The sequence below is a fragment of the Eriocheir sinensis genome, chromosome 3 (genome assembly GCF_024679095.1).
Source record: "Eriocheir sinensis breed Jianghai 21 chromosome 3, ASM2467909v1, whole genome shotgun sequence".
Classification (NCBI taxonomy): domain Eukaryota; kingdom Metazoa; phylum Arthropoda; class Malacostraca; order Decapoda; family Varunidae; genus Eriocheir; species Eriocheir sinensis.
The window spans coordinates 9,066,145-9,081,531 of record NC_066511.1 but is presented as its reverse complement, the minus strand read 5'-3'; the positions used below and the strand labels follow the sequence as shown (position 1 = coordinate 9,081,531).

General features: G+C 45.5%; 1 protein-coding gene and 2 long non-coding RNA genes across 30 annotated transcripts in view; 1 reads left to right on the top strand and 2 right to left on the bottom strand.

Moving 5' to 3' along the window:
• Window positions 1-14,115, top strand: part of LOC127004598 (uncharacterized) — a 31,188-nt gene extending 17,073 nt beyond the window's left edge. Inside the window, exons 1-3 of one of the 10 annotated variants that reach the window (XM_050872525.1) lie at window positions 452-1,050; window positions 13,668-13,775; window positions 13,903-14,115. In XM_050872525.1, coding sequence (XP_050728482.1) covers window positions 467-1,050; window positions 13,668-13,775; window positions 13,903-13,948 — 738 coding nt within the window. In that variant the 5' untranslated portion in view covers window positions 452-466 and the 3' untranslated portion in view covers window positions 13,949-14,115. Of the gene's footprint in view, window positions 1-451; window positions 1,051-1,215; window positions 1,324-1,450; window positions 1,671-13,109; window positions 13,185-13,223; window positions 13,321-13,667; window positions 13,776-13,902 lie in introns of those variants that run through there. The other 9 variants (XM_050872514.1, XM_050872503.1, XM_050872578.1 and 6 more) reach the window with 9 other exon arrangements.
• The window catches only part of LOC127004713 (uncharacterized), a 30,395-nt gene continuing 23,871 nt past the window's right edge, over window positions 8,864-15,387 (bottom strand). For 3 of the 19 annotated variants that reach the window (XR_007757931.1, XR_007757967.1, XR_007757976.1), the window contains one exon: window positions 8,864-10,003. This is a non-coding gene — a long non-coding RNA (uncharacterized LOC127004713). Of the gene's footprint in view, window positions 10,669-15,387 lie in introns of all 19 variants that reach the window. The other 16 variants (XR_007757939.1, XR_007757955.1, XR_007757951.1 and 13 more) reach the window with 15 other exon arrangements.
• Window positions 12,780-13,777, bottom strand: LOC127004771 (uncharacterized). Its single transcript, XR_007757985.1, has 3 exons — window positions 13,651-13,777; window positions 13,207-13,377; window positions 12,780-12,978 (listed from the first exon to the last, which is right to left on the bottom strand). It is a non-coding gene; the product is annotated as an uncharacterized LOC127004771 (long non-coding RNA).

Sequence of the window (15,387 nt, the reverse complement as noted above, 5' to 3'; positions counted from 1 at the left end):
GATACTTCATTGGCACTACATGAAAATCTTTCCTTCCAGCATTGCTGATCAAATTGTTTTCCCACTTTAATTAAGTCCGCAAGGAGCTTCAGCGACCGGCAAATCGTTTCGCACACTGAAGCCAGCACAGGCTGAGAGCCGTGAGCGGCAGCTTGGGCTTCCCTTCCTCGGTAGACAGAATCCTGTGAGGGGTTAGCACACTAAACCGCTGCTGCATGTCCTCTTGTACTGCAGTAGCTACGACTCAGAGGCCAGTACTGCTTGGAGGACATTTAAGAATACATAAGTAAATAATGAAATAGCAATATTAACAATAAAATATAATTCCAAATCACGGTTAAACATGCATTATGATGCTATTGTCAGCGAAGAAATGTGTTTCCATTACTTGAGGTTGAAAGACACTAGTAAAGAGTGTGGCAGCTTTTGTGTCATCCAATTACGCTGTTTTTTCCTAGTTGTAACGATGGCATTTCCGGGGAGGCAGACGAGCCGGCGCGTGTGCCGCAGCATCACTCAGTGCCAAGGTCATCTTTGCCGCTCGTCACACTCAGTGCCAGCCGCGGGCTTCCCAGGGGCGGGATGCCCCGCTTGGCTGTTTATAAGGCGGGGCCCCAGCATCACCGCCAGCACTGTCCTCATTGACGGAGTCAACATGAACACCTCAACACTCCTCAGCCGTCCCTTCCTGCTGGTGGTGGTTCTGGCGGTGTCCTGGGCCGCGGCTGTCCCTCTGCAGGACACGGGTCTCCTGCAGGACATCCACTCGGAGACGCAGCTGCAGGAGTATCTGGAGAACAATCCTTCTGTGGCACTCCAGATGTACCCTGACCTCCTCCGGGAAGCCTCAGAGGTGATGGTGGTCGTCGATCCGGACGTGGTGGTGGAGATGCTGAGGCGGAGGAGCCTGGAGGCGGTGGACATGCAGGAGCAGCAACAGCAGGAGGAGGAGGAGGAGGAGGAGCCACAGAAGGGATCGGTGGAAGAGGAGGAGGAGGAGCATGACCGCAGGAAGAGACAGGCCACGTTCGGCTTTGGAATGAATCGAGGGTGAGGAAACTGTGTCTTGTCTGTACCTTGCCAAGATTGCCTTAACCAAACGCAGCTCAAACTGTGGTAGTATTGACACTAGTTTTAGTATGTGCCTCCCACACACCAACCCTACTGCAGGAACTACCATGCCAGTGCGTCCTAACACCTGTCTCACACACACAGACCCTACGGCAGGAACTACCATGCCAGTGCGGGCTACAACCGTCGCTTCAACAACGGCAGGACCGCCGTCGGTGTCAACGCCCACAGGAACTGGGGCTCCAGCGGCAAGTAAGTCCTTGCTAGCATTAGTAGACACAACACTGATGGCAGATGTACCGTGTTTAGTAGATCATTCATGTTTACCTAACCTTGCTGAGGCATGCCTCTCATCTGACTCCTACTTGCCTCTTTGCAGGTCCCACGGGTTCGGAATCGGCTTCTCGCACAGGTTCCGCCGCTAGAGGGCGTCGCAAACACCGGCCGGCACCACTGCCGAGATGACGCCTTGTCGTACACCAAGTGGGCCGCTCTGTTGTCACGCTCATCAACTCCTACATTGTCGGGAGATGAATGAAATACTTAATGCACATGTTTCTCTTGTAATTTTCGAAATAAATATTTATTTTTTGGATTTATTTGTAATAGTTTCACAACCCTGAGAAATCATTTTTAAAAAATGAGACTAGGATTTCTGATGGAAATCCATAATGTTCACTTAAGAAGCTTGAAAAATGACATGACTCTTGGATGTTTTATTATTTTGTCTGTGGTTTTTTTTTTGTTTTTTTTTCATCAATGGTCAACCTGCCAAATCGCGGAAGCCAAGGAGTAGTCATCTTGCTGTGGTGCCGCTGCCGCGGTTCACACAGGCGCGGCGAGAGGCGGCACCGCGACCCCTGCCGCTGCTGAGTCACTTTAAACTCTGGACATCACCCGGACACTCCAAGAACGGAGAGTTGTACACCACCAGTATCGCCACCAGCAGAAGGGGTCCGTTGAGGAGAGTGGATGTTCATGTTGGCTCTGTCATTGTGAAGTAGCGGGAGAGCAAAAGATAGTGGGCGGTCCTTCTTGCCCTTCAAATACATAACTGTGGGTAATTATAATGATCACAGAGTTGGTGATGGTGGTACGTGATAGTGGTGGTGGTGGTGGTGGTGGTGGTGATGGTGTTACGTGATTGTGGTGGTGGTGGTGGTGATGGTGGTGGTGGTGGTGGTGGTGATGGTGGTACGTGATAGTGGTGGTGGTGGTGGTGGTGGTGGTGATGGTGTTACGTGATTGTGGTGGTGGTGGTGGTGGTGGTGGTGATGGTGTTACGTGATAGTGGTGGTGGTGGTGGTGATGGTGGTACGTGATAGTGGTGGTGGTGGTGGTGGTGGTGGTGATGGTGTTACGTGATAGTGGTGGTGGTGGTGGTGGTGGTGGTGGTGGTGGTGATGGTGGTACGTGATAGTGGTGGTGGTGGTGGTGGTGGTGGTGATGGTGGTACGTGATAGTGGTGGTGGTGGTGGTGGTGGTGGTGATGGTGGTACGTGATTGTGGTGGTGGTGGTGGTGGTGGTGGTGGTGATGGTGGTACGTGATAGTGGTGGTGGTGGTGGTGGTGATGGTGGTACGTGATAGTGGTGGTGGTGGTGGTGGTGGTGGTGATGGTGGTACGTGATAGTGGTGGTGGTGGTGGTGGTAGTGATGGTGTTACGTGATTGTGGTGGTGGTGGTGGTGGTGGTGGTGATGGTGGTACGTGATAGTGGTGGTGGTGGTGATGGTGGTACGTGATAGTGGTGGTGGTGGTGGTGGTGGTACGTGATAGTGGTGGTGGTGGTGATGGTGGTACGTGATAGTGGTGGTGGTGGTGGTGGTGGTTTTCATAACAGAGAGAGAGAGCGCACCACCACCACCAACACCATCATCACCACCACCACCACCACCATCATCACCACCACCACCACCACCATCACCACCTAACACTTACCTCCACTTTGAAGTTGCCGGCTGGAGACAGAGTTGGCTGGACTGGGCTCCCATAGATGGCGGCCTAGGTACTTCCGGTTGCCGCACCCGAGTGTCTGGCTCGCGCGCTCTAGGTATATAACTCTGTGATAATGATACATGTTTGATTTCTCGGAATTAGTTAATTAACAGTGGTCATTGTATATGTACTTTTTACAAGGTCTTCTATTGTAATATATCGGAAGATTATAGCTGGTTACCCATTTCTTATGAATTAGTGTCACATACATTGAATTTGACTTTGAGTGATGGCTTGTGCATCAATAAAGTTATATAGATAAATATATCTTGATGCATAGTAGGTGAGACCAGGTCTACGTGGTTGTTATAATTTTGGCATTTTTGCTGCCCTGTGAAAAATTACACACGAAAATTTAAAAAAAAAAAATTGTACTGCTGAAAGTTCATGTCTGTTATTGTAGACATTAAACCGAAACATTGTATCTTTTTCCATTCCTGAGAATTCGCAAAATATATAATGTTAACTCATTGTATGCAACTTGCCCCATACGCGGGGATGTTGTTACAGACCCTGGGGTAAGTTGTCACAAATATAAAATGAAAAAAGCTTTATTAGAAACACCAGTCAACAATTCAATTTAGATAATACAGAAAATCATTAAGCAAACATAATTTCCGATCAAGTGACAACGGGGAAACTTACTATAAACAGAACAAAACTGGCTCAAGATTAATAATGATCTATAATAGGTGCTAATCCTTCCTCTATCAAGTTGGGCCAGGTATTGTCACTCTTTTTTTATTCAACATTAGAAACACAGAGTGGCATACATAACAATCATTCCCATTTGTGTATTCCTCATGGGACCATTCTTTGCATTCTACACCTTGTAACAATTAGCCCCGACCCGACCTTTTTACTTTCCGACGCAATTCACGTCATGCAAACAATATCTCGAACAACAGAGTGTATAGGTACGTAAATCAAGCATGAAGACAGCCATTCCAAATAATCAAGCTTTATTGTGTTATGCTTTCTGCAAGGTGTATGAGGATTTTCTTAATGGCAAGAATAGGTAGCCTACTAAAGAGGTCCAAAATCGGTTTTCTTGCCGCAGTTTGCAGAGGCTTGTCCGAGGTGGCCTGCAACTTACTGCGGCGCTCAATGTAGCCAATGGTGGCGCACGCGCGCACCGAGAAGCTCGGACCTATCCGTTGTTAAACAGTGAAAAAAAAAAGTGTATCAACCTACCCCTGTATTCAACTAGCCCCGGTCTCCCCTACATAACTGTGGGTAATTATGATACATGTTTGATTTCTTGGAATTAGTTAATTAACAGTGGTCATTGTATATGTACTTTTTACAAGGTCTTCTGTTATCATTAACAGATTAATATTAATATAACAAATTACGGTAGTGTATACACAATGTCATGATTTTTTTTATTTTTCTGATACTACAGCATATCAATTTTATGTACCTTTGTTTAACGCAGTCTTGCTTCTGGTTAAGTGTCTAAAAGTGTGAGGCTGCTGGGAAACTACGCGATTCCGTGTTACACATGGTTAGTTATTTTTGTATTGTTTAGTATAGTGGGATGTTAAGTTTTCATTTCTTTGCCAGATTGTTGTGTAGTCGTATATTCATAGGTAGCCTAATATTTTGGTAGTTCTGTGAATTCGATGTATTTAGAGTGTAAAGGTATCTCTGGTTTGTGGTGAATCTTGGACTCTTTTGGACTTTTCGGAGAGTGAGTCGTGGAGCTGAGCGGACGTGTGTTGTCTTGCGCCATGCGGAGAGTGCTGCCGGCAGGGCCAGGGGCGTGAGGGATTTGTGTTACGTTTGTGAGGATTTCACAGGCAGGAAGTAGATGGGATGCTGTTTGTGTCCTAAATGGTGTTATGTGAAATGTGCTCATTTGTCTGGAATTGAGCAGGAGAATATACCTAAAATTAATTGGGTTTGCAACCCATGCCTTCATAAAGCATCTCTGGCTACCAAAATTGTGGAGAAATTGGATGAATTCAAGCAAGAATTATCTAAGGAAATATCAGGGGTAAAGGAAGAAGTTGAGTCTCAGGCAGTGAGTGTGAGAGAAGAGCTTGGGGAGGTTGCTGAGGTGTTGCAGGGCGCCGATTATGCAGAGTCAGCGGGTGCAAGCTGGGCTGAGGTTACCAAACGCAGGAGGAAAGTTAAGAAAAATCTATTTGTTGTCAATGTCTCTGAGCAAGATAAAAAGGCTACTGAGTCAAAAAGTGAAGTTTCCCAGGCATTACAAGGCATTCAGATTACTGATTCAACATTCACTAATGGAGGTAATACTGTAATGAACTTTGATGATGAGAGCATGAGGAATGAGGCAGCCCAAAAATTGAAGTCTGTTGAGCAAATTATTACCAAGAGTGTTGGAAAGATGTGCATAAAGAGGAGACCAAGGAAAAAGTAAAGGAGACCATCTTAGACCGCAATGAGTTCTTACACACAATTGAGTGCGTTGAGAATAAGATTGAGCTGTTTTTAGTAAGCCTGCAGCTGGCGGTACAATGCATTACATTTTGAGTTGTGACCCAGCTGTGAGAGAGCTGATTCACAAGTATCACGACAAGTTAAAATTAGAATGGGGAATATAGCTACACAGTGAGAGACAGATACCATGCAATTATATGTTATCATTGTCAGAGATATGGCCATGTTGAGGCCAACTGCACTGCTAAGAGAAATGGGGAAGCCCCAAAATGTTTCAAATGCTCTGGCGATCATAAATCGAAGAAGTGCTCCATGGCTGAGAAGAAATACATAAATTGTGTGAGGTACAAGATGTCTGAAATCAACCACTCAGCGAATGACCAGTGTTGTGTAGTTCTCCAGACTGAAATTGAGAGAATTCGTAGCATAACTGATCATGGCTATTAATTAGTGTTTGTGCTCAAAGATAAATTGTGTGTGATGAATGTTCAGTGTGTTGGAAATAATCGTTGGATATAACTAAATAACGATAATATCAGACATGAAAACGGAACAAATGGATCTGTGTGATACTATTCGTGAAAGCAATTAAGACACTCACTCACTCACTACGATGTTTGTGAATAAGTGCATCAGTGATTATTGTTGAGGCTAACATTGCAATTTTTGACGGCCCTCGAGAGCGCTGCATCAACGGCGGAGCAGGGCCTGAAACCTCATCAACGGTAAACGGTAAATTACGATGCGTGTCGCTGAGAGCGCGTGTGTAGGTACTGGTGGATAGTCTCATTTGAGTAAGATGAGTGTTGTTGTTTTTTTAACCAGGTGTGTCTTTGTCTAAGTGGCATGTTGTACAACCTGTGTTTTTGACAGGGTCTGCAGTGCGAGTAGTTTTCTTTTTGTTACATGGCTTGTGTATCCTGCCTTTGATATGTTTTGGCCTAAGACCTTGTGAATTATGTTCGTCAGTGTTTGAAATTATTTGTTCAATATTTCTTGCACCAGTGAATTTTCAAGGGTTGATTTTAATTTTCCTCCATTTTCTCGAAGGTGTTTACTTGAGCTATGGCTGATTTCGTTGCTCTCCGGGCCATCTCCTTGCATCTGCCCGGGTGGCCAATGATTTGCGTATTTTCATTTGCGCAGGAAATGTTAGTGCCTCGTACTGTAGTGTGGATGTCATAGGTGTATATCATGAGTATGGTTGGTGAGGGCAAACTGCCTTGAGGCCAGGGTTGGATCAAATACTGATTTTTTATAAGTCAAATACAAATACAAATACTTTTGTTCGGGATTCCAAAAATACTAATACAAATACAAATACTTTTGTTCGGGATTCCAAAAATACTAATACAAACACATATACTTTTGTTCGGGATTCCAGAAATACAAATACAAATACAAATACTTCTATTCCTGAATCTAAAAATACAAATAAAAATAAAAATACTCCTATTCCAGATTTCAAAGATACAAATAAAAATACTCCTGAAATTATACAAAAAATATAAAGATACTTTTTTCACAAGTTTACACTTCACATCATAACTGCATTTTATCATCATTACTGCCCGGAAGGTTTCCGGGCCGAGTTTTGCTCGCTCAGGAGTGTAAAAATTGCCGGCCTTACTAAACACCCTCTCAGATGGTGCCGGTAACTAACAGGTTCTTGCCTACCACAAGCTCAAAGGGTCAACGGTGCGGAGATGAGTACCTACCGCAGCCACACACAGCTATTTTTTTTTTTTTTACAGCAAAGGAGACAGCACAAGGGCACACAAAAAGGAAACAACAATAAAAAAAAGCCCGCTACTCGCTTCTCCTGTGAAGAATCCGAAGAGGTGGCCGAAAGAGCAGTCAACTACGTGAGAAGATAGCGTAAGAAGAATAGCGTATGCACCCGCCTTTAACTTTACCTTCAGTTTTCTTCCTTTGGTGTCATGGCTAAGTGCAATGGTTAACACACATATACTCTCTCTCTCTCTCTCTCTCTCTCTCTCTCTCTCTCTCTCTCTCTCTCTCTCTCTCTCTCTCTCTCTCTCTCTCTCTCTCTCTCTCTCTCTCTCTCTCTCTCTCTCTCTCTCTCTCTCTCTCTCTCTCTCTCTCTCTCTCTCTCTCTCTCTCTGGTCTCAGTCTCTCTCTCTGTTTTGGTTTTTTTTCTTCTTCAACGTCTTCTGCGTAGTCATCGAAATGGCCACCTCTGTGTTAAGGCTGAACTTGACTGAAAAAAAAATGTTCAGGTTTTTTTCAAGGACACACACACACACACACACACACACACACACACACACACACACTTATTCAGGACTGAAACGCGTATTCCCACTCTTTCCTCACCCCTGCTATTCTCTCTCTCTCTCTCTCTCTCTCTCTCTCTCTCTCTCTCTCTCTCTCTCTGTAAATTACGTAACAATAGAGAGCGGAGAATGAGTTTTAAACGCTCGACGAAGTTTAAGAAATGTGCCGTGAGGTTGTGACGGAAACTGAAGTGCTAAAAGGTGCCGCCTCGCTAGCTACTGCGTACTACTTGCTGCTATACTGTTATCATCATTATTGAGCACCGTGAATGGGGTATACCCGGAAGAGTACAAATATCAGTAGTTATACAAAGTCTCTCACTCTGCCACATTCAAGACACAGATAATCAAAAGGACAAAGGTTGGGGAGCAGCGACGTAGCGATCTTTTTTTTCTCTATCCTCTTTTTTTGGCCCTTGAGCTTTCTGTCTTCTGTGTTGAAAAAAAGAAAGAAAGAAAAGAAAACTGCCAAGTCTTTACCTCATCAATTTCCATTTTTTTTCAGCAAACTCTTTATCATTGTTAGCTACCATTTATTATTTTAATTTTTTTCACTTGACGCTTTTCTTCGTTTTATTTTTTGGCTGCTGAGGGGGAGGGGGGGAGAACCATTACAATCTAAATTCTTCCTATTACTCTGTCCGACCTCCCCTCTCCCTCCCTCCCTCTTCTTGCCTCCCTGCCCCCGTCCTTCCCTTCCAGCTCAAGGTCGGACCGGAACTAAGGACTACACAATGAAAAAAAATTGTGGCAGGAAAACGTGTGGGTAGAACTGACCATGACTGATGACGGACTAGATAAGTAAACAAATAAATAAGATGAACAAATAAGATAAACAAATAAAAGATATAGAGATAGAACTTATTTTTATTTATGCGGATTTTTTATTTATTTATCTACTTTTGCCCTTGAGCTGCTTCCTTAATTGAAGAAAAAAAATGGATAGATAAACATGATGATAGATAGCCATGCCGATAAATAGATAAAGAGTCAGACAAATACATGTCCGATCGTTAGATGATTTGATAGTTAGTTAGTTAATAGGTAGTCCAATAGTACCCTTGTATAGTACCCTTAGTTAGATAGGTAGTTTAATAGTTAGACAGTTTGAATTAGTTAGTTAGTTCGTTAATTTTACTGTATTCTGTATTTGTTTATTTATTTATTTATTTGGATTATTTTTTTTGTTTTTGTTTTATTTTATTTTGGTGTTTTTCTTTTTCTTTTTGTTTCTTTTTCTTTTTCTTTTCTTTATCTTTTTCTTTGTTTTCTTGCTGTTGTTTTTCTTTTTTGATGTTCTTTTATTTCATATCATCCTCTTGTTGATGTTCATTGGTCTGGGTGAGCCGCTTTCCTCCCAGAAGAGACCCACCCATAATTTTGGTGATGTTAGTTTGGGGCCGAATGGTGGATGATGTTTCTCTGTATGTTACTTTTCTTGATGTTCTGTTATTGCTGTTACTTTTCTTTTGCGATGTTTTTTTGCTCTTTTTTCCCCTATTTCTTGGTGTTCTTCTCTATATCATCCCTCTTTGATGTTCTTTGGTCTGGATGAGCCTCTTTCTCCCCAGAAAAGACCCACCCATAATTTTGGTGATGTTAGTTTGGGGCCGAATGGTGGATGATGTTTCTTTGTATGTTACTTTTCTTGACGTTGTTCTGTTATTGTTGTTACTTTTCTTTTGCGATGTTTTTTTCTCTTTTTCCCATTTTTTGGTGTTCCTTTCTATATCATCCCTTTTTTATGTTCTTTGGTCTGGATGAGCCTCTTTCTCCCCAGAAAAGACTCACCCATAATTTTGGAGATGTTAGGGCCTGAAGGTGGATGATCTGTGTTTTTTATTTTATTTTCTTGATGTTTTGTTACTATATTTTCCTTTTTCTGGTGTTCCTTTTTATTTTATTTTTCTTTGGTGTTCCCATCACGTGGATTGTCTACGACATCTAACGAGCACCACAAGCCCCGGTTTATTGTTCGGAGTTTGCTCTCCTAGGCAGACTGCCTACCACGGCTGACGAGCTCCACCTGCCCGGGTTTATTGTTCGGAGTTTGCTCTCCTAGGCAGACTGCCTACCACGGCTGACGAGCTCCACCTGCCCGGGTTTATTGTTCGGAGTTTGCTCTCCTAGGCAGACTGCCTACCACGGCTGACGAGCTCCACCTGCCCGGGTTTATTGTTCGGAGTTTGCTCTCCTAGGCAGATCGCCTACCAAGGCTGACGAGCTCCACCTGCCCGGGTTTATTGTTCGGAGTTTGCTCTCCTAGGCAGATTGCCCACCACGGCTGACGAGCTCCACCTGCCCGGGTTTATTGTTCGGAGTTTGCTCTCCTAGGTGTATTACCTATGACGGCTCACGAGCCCAACCTGCCCGGGTTTATTGTTCGGAGTTTGCTCTCCTAGGTGTATTACCTATGACGGCTCACGAGCCCAACCTGCCCGGGTTTATTGTTCGGAGTTTGCTCTCCTAGGTGTATTACCTATGACGGCTCACGAGCCCAACCTGCCCGGGTTTATTGTTCGGAGTTTGCTCTCCTAGGTGAATTGCCTACCAGGGCTAACGACCCCCACCTGCCCGGGTTTGTAATCGGAGTTTGCTCTCCTAGGTGAACTGCTTTCGCTAACGACCTCCACCTGCCCGGGTTTGTAATCGGAGTTTGCTCTCCTAGGTGAACTGCTCACGCTAACGACCTCCACCTGCCCGGTTTTGTAATCGGAGTTTGCTCTCCTAGATGAACTGCTTTCGCTAACGACCTCCACCTGCCCGGGTTTATTGTTCGGAGTTTGCTCTCCTAGGTGAATTGCCTACCACGGCTAACGAACCTCACCTGCCCGGGTTTGTTGTTCGGAGTTTGCTCTCCTAGGTGAATTGCCTACCACGGCTAACGAGCCCCACCTGCCCGGCGTTGTAACCGAAAGATCTCCAGCACCTCTGTCGGGGTCCCGATGGACGCCGGGGGGCCCTGCCGGGAGCCCTCCAGTCCTGCCATGCTCGCCTGGGAGACCTTGGGCTAGCTGGAGCTCCACCGCCCCGCCGATTCGAATAGGGCGGATGCAAGAATTCGCTTTTTAAAACTACCAGACTGGATTATAAAATTAATCATAAATGCCGTGAAGGCGCCGGTCACCGCGTTTATCGGTTCTTGGATGAAGGACCGATGGCCCTTGGGGACGCGCACAAGCATCATAAGGAATCCTCGCCGCGGCTTCCGGCGCAGCATCCTTTTCCCTTTTCTTTCTTACTTCCAATTTTTCTTTTTAATTATATTTTCTTTCTCTGACTGACTGATTGATTGATTTTACATTGTAAGAATTGGTTCACCAATTAACGTCTTTCAGGTACATTGTATTCACACACCTGCTGAGGGAGAACACCAGTGAGCGTTTTAACTCACGAGGACGGCCCACTAAAGTTTCCTAACATTTGTATTGGGCTGCCACTTCTCTTTAGTCGTCTGTTCCTCTATTTTTCTCTTTTTTATTTCATTCTATTTCTCCCTTTCTTTCATCCTTGATCTCAATACATATATTTCTTTCAAACTTCTTCATCAGCCCCCTTTCCTTTCCATTCTCCCTCCCCTTCATCTCCCTCCATCCCTTTCATCCCCCTCGCCTCCCGCCCTTTGCTCTTTTTCTGTTATCATCGTTTAATTTCTCTGCGGGGACCTTTTTTTATGTTCGTGGATGTGACATGCTTCCCGGGGCGTCCATGTTGTTGCACAGCACCCTAGAATATTCTTGGCAAAGTGCTTCAAATTTTTTAAGCTTTTTGCATCACGCATGGCTTATACACTGCCAAGCTGCCTACACGCTATGCACATTGCTGTATGCGTATCCTGGAAGACGATACCAGTGCTGAGGGGGTACAGGCATGCTGCCGCTGCGTGGAGTTGCCTAGTAGGTGGTAACACCCCATGGATAAGGTTGAGGGAGGGTGTGAGTGTCCACCAAGGAACTCCGGGCCATACGTCACACGGGAGATCATTTCCGCTGCCTTGTGCGGGGAACACCGAGCATTTCCACTGGACGGAAGGAAATACTGATCAACGACATTGTCTACTAATATGATTGCGTCTGATGACAAACTAGGAAACTTTGAATGAAAGGACAGATCAGTTGATAAAAAATGCGGATCAATAATCAGAATATGATTTATTGCCTGGCAAAGGCTGACTAATACGTAATTATAAAGTGTTCAGTGTGACGTGCATGATACCGCCAAGGACGATGCTTTGAGCTTTCAACAGCCGCCAAAATTGTCACATAGTCATCTCCAGTTTCCGCTCCTCTATTTTTAGATGAAAAGCTTAAACTTATTTCCAACCCTGTAGACGACGGAAAAATATCTGACATTCAATTGGAAAATATTTGCCGCTGTTTCGTATAAGAGTAAAAGACGTCATATCCTTTGTAAGGGCACTGACGCTCTCACATGGCCTTGCATAAGCCGGCACCGGGCATCCCTTAGTGCCAAGGTCAGCCTCGCCGCTCGCCACACTCAGTGCCAGCCGCGGGCTTCCCAGGGGCGAGATGCCCCGCTTGGCTGTTTATAAGGCGAGGCCCCAGCATCACCGCCAGCACTGTCCTCACTGACGGAGTCAACATGAACACCTCAACACTCCTCAGCCGACCCTTCCTGCTGGTGGTGGTTCTGGCGGTGTCCTGGGCCGCGGCTGTCCCTCTGCAGGACACGGGTCTCCTGCAGGACATCCACTCGGAGACGCAGCTGCAGGAGTATCTGGAGAACAATCCTTCTGTGGCACTCCAGATGTACCCTGACCTCCTCCGGGAAGCCTCAGAGGTGATGGTGGTCGTCGATCCGGACGTGGTGATGGAGATGCTGAGGCGGAGGAGCCTGGAGGCGGCGGACATGGAGGAGCAGCAACAACAGGAGGAGAAGGAGGAGGAGCAGCCACAGAAGGGATCGGTGGAAGAGGAGGAGGAGGAGGAGCATGACCGCAGGAAGAGACAGGCCACGTTCGACTTTGGAATGAATCGAGGGTGAGGAAACTGTGTTTTGTCTGTACCTTGCCAAGATTGCCTTAACCAAACGCAGCTCAAACTGTGGTAGTATTGACACTTGTTTTAGTACCTGGCTCCCCCACACCAACCCTACTGCAGGAACTACCATGCCAGTGCGTCGTAACACCTGTCTCTCACACACAGAGCCTATGGCAGGAACTACCATGCCAGTGCGTCCTAACACCTGTCTCTCACACACAGAGCCTACTGCAGGAACTACCATGCCAGTGCGTCGTAACACCTGTCTCACACACACAGAGCCTATGGCAGGAACTACCATGCCAGTGCGTCGTAACACCTGTCTCACACACACAGAGCCTACGGCAGGAACTACCATGCCAGTGCGTCGTAACACCTGTCTCACACACACAGAGCCTACTGCAGGAACTACCATGCCAGTGCGTCGTAACACCTGTCTCACACACACAGAGCCTACGGCAGGAACTACCATGCCAGTGCGTCCTAACACCTGTCTCACACACACAGAGCCTACGGCAGGAACTACCATGCCAGTGCGTCCTAACACCTGTCTCTCACACACAGAGCCTACGGCAGGAACTACCATGCCAGTGCGTCCTAACACCTGTCTCTCACACACAGAACCTATGGCAGGAACTACCATGCCAGTGCGTCGTAACACCTGTCTCTCACACACAGAGCCTATGGCAGGAACTACCATGCCAGTGCGTCCTAACACCTGTCTTTCACACACAGAGCCTACGGCAGGAACTACCATGCCAGTGCGTCCTAACACCTGTCTTTCACACACAGAGCCTACGGCAGGAACTACCATGCCAGTGCGTCCTAACACCTGTCTCACACACACAGAACCTACCATGCCAGTGCGTCCTAACACCTGTCTCACACACACAGAGCCTATGGCAGGAACTACCATGCCAGTGCGGGCTACAACCGTCGCTTCAACAGCGGCAGGACCGCCGTCGGTGTCAACGCCCACAGGAACTGGGGCTCCAGCGGCAAGTAAGTCCTTGCTAGCATTAGTAGACACAACACTGATGGCAGATGTAGCGTGTTTAGTGGATAATTCATGTTTACCTAACCTTGCTGAGGCAAGCTTCGTATCTGACTCCTACTTGCTTCTCTGCAGGTCCCACGGGCTCGGAATCAGCTTCTCGCACAGGTTCCGCCGCTAGAGGGCGTCGCAAACACCGGCCGTCACCGCTGCCGAGATGACACCTTGTCGTACACCAAGTGGGCCGCTCTGCTGCCACGCTCAATAACTCCTTCAGTGCCGGGAGATGAATGAAATATTTAATGCACATGTTCCTCTTGTAATTTTCGAAATAAATATTTATTTTTTGGGATTATTTTTAATGGTTTCACATAATCCTGAGACCAATAATAGATAAAAGACAAGAATAGCATTTCTGATGAAAACCTTTATTTATAATTATAATTATGAAGCTTGAAATATGACATGATTGTTACACAGATGTTCTCTTGTTTTGTCGGGCTTTTTCTCTCAATTATTGTCAACCTGCGAAAATGCGGATGAGGAGGAGTGCTCACGTGGCTGTGGTGCCGCGGCCACTGCTGCGTGCTGTTTGGGACACAGTAAACGCTTGACAACACCCGTACACTCACAGGAACGGAGAGTTGTAGTAAGGATACATGCCAGGTGTATCAAGGTAAAAATACCTATCGTACAAATCTAAAGGAATGCGAAGCCATACTCTTATTTCAGCGTCGTTGTGATAATATCCTGATGATGCAACAAAATGGCATGTGAACAGAAACCTATTCAAGGAATGTATAACCTTCGCTTTCTAACAGATACAGAAGTGTATATGGAAGAAGGGAACGAAAATGATAAATTATCAAAAGCTGTCATCTTTTTTTATGTTGCGTTTGATGCGCTAATATAGGATTCTCAATTAAAATTCATTGTCCATATAACCTATAGTCAATATCTTATTCGCTAAGCATTCGATAAAGTTGCTTTATTTGAAGATCTGCAGATGCACACTTATATGTTGTGGTACACTACAAGTTTCCAAAGTATAGTGAGAAATCTTACATTGAACTGTGTTTCCCAGTGTATGTTCGATGTCAGTGGGATGGAAATATTATCCTGTGCATTTATGTAACAAATGTTTATGATTCCCGAGGTTATTATTACGCATTATGGAAACGTGCAGGAAAACGTCCTAAAGAACACTCCTGTGGTGCCGGAGCGATTTTAGGACGCACACTCAGGGAAGGAACTAATAAGGATAACTAGCACACACTAGATCTGTTTATTATATGAGCTGATGAAATAAGACATTTAACATAATATGTGTAGACCCTAGAGTGTGCTGACCAAAAAGTTAACATGACGAAAAAAGAAACCTTTAGGAGTGCTTGCATGAATTAAAGTCTTCTTGACATAAGGACAGAGTTTCTTGTCAGACATATGTGATGGGGACACTTCTTATCTTAAAACTGCTTAGAAAATTCACTGGTCTCAGTGTCTCGAAACACACGAGAACTGATGTAGCCTTTAAAGGGCGAAACAAACCTTTCAGTGCCGGGGTTTAAACCCGTGATTTGCAGGAGGGAAAACCACTCTAACCAGTCGGCCAAAGAAGTA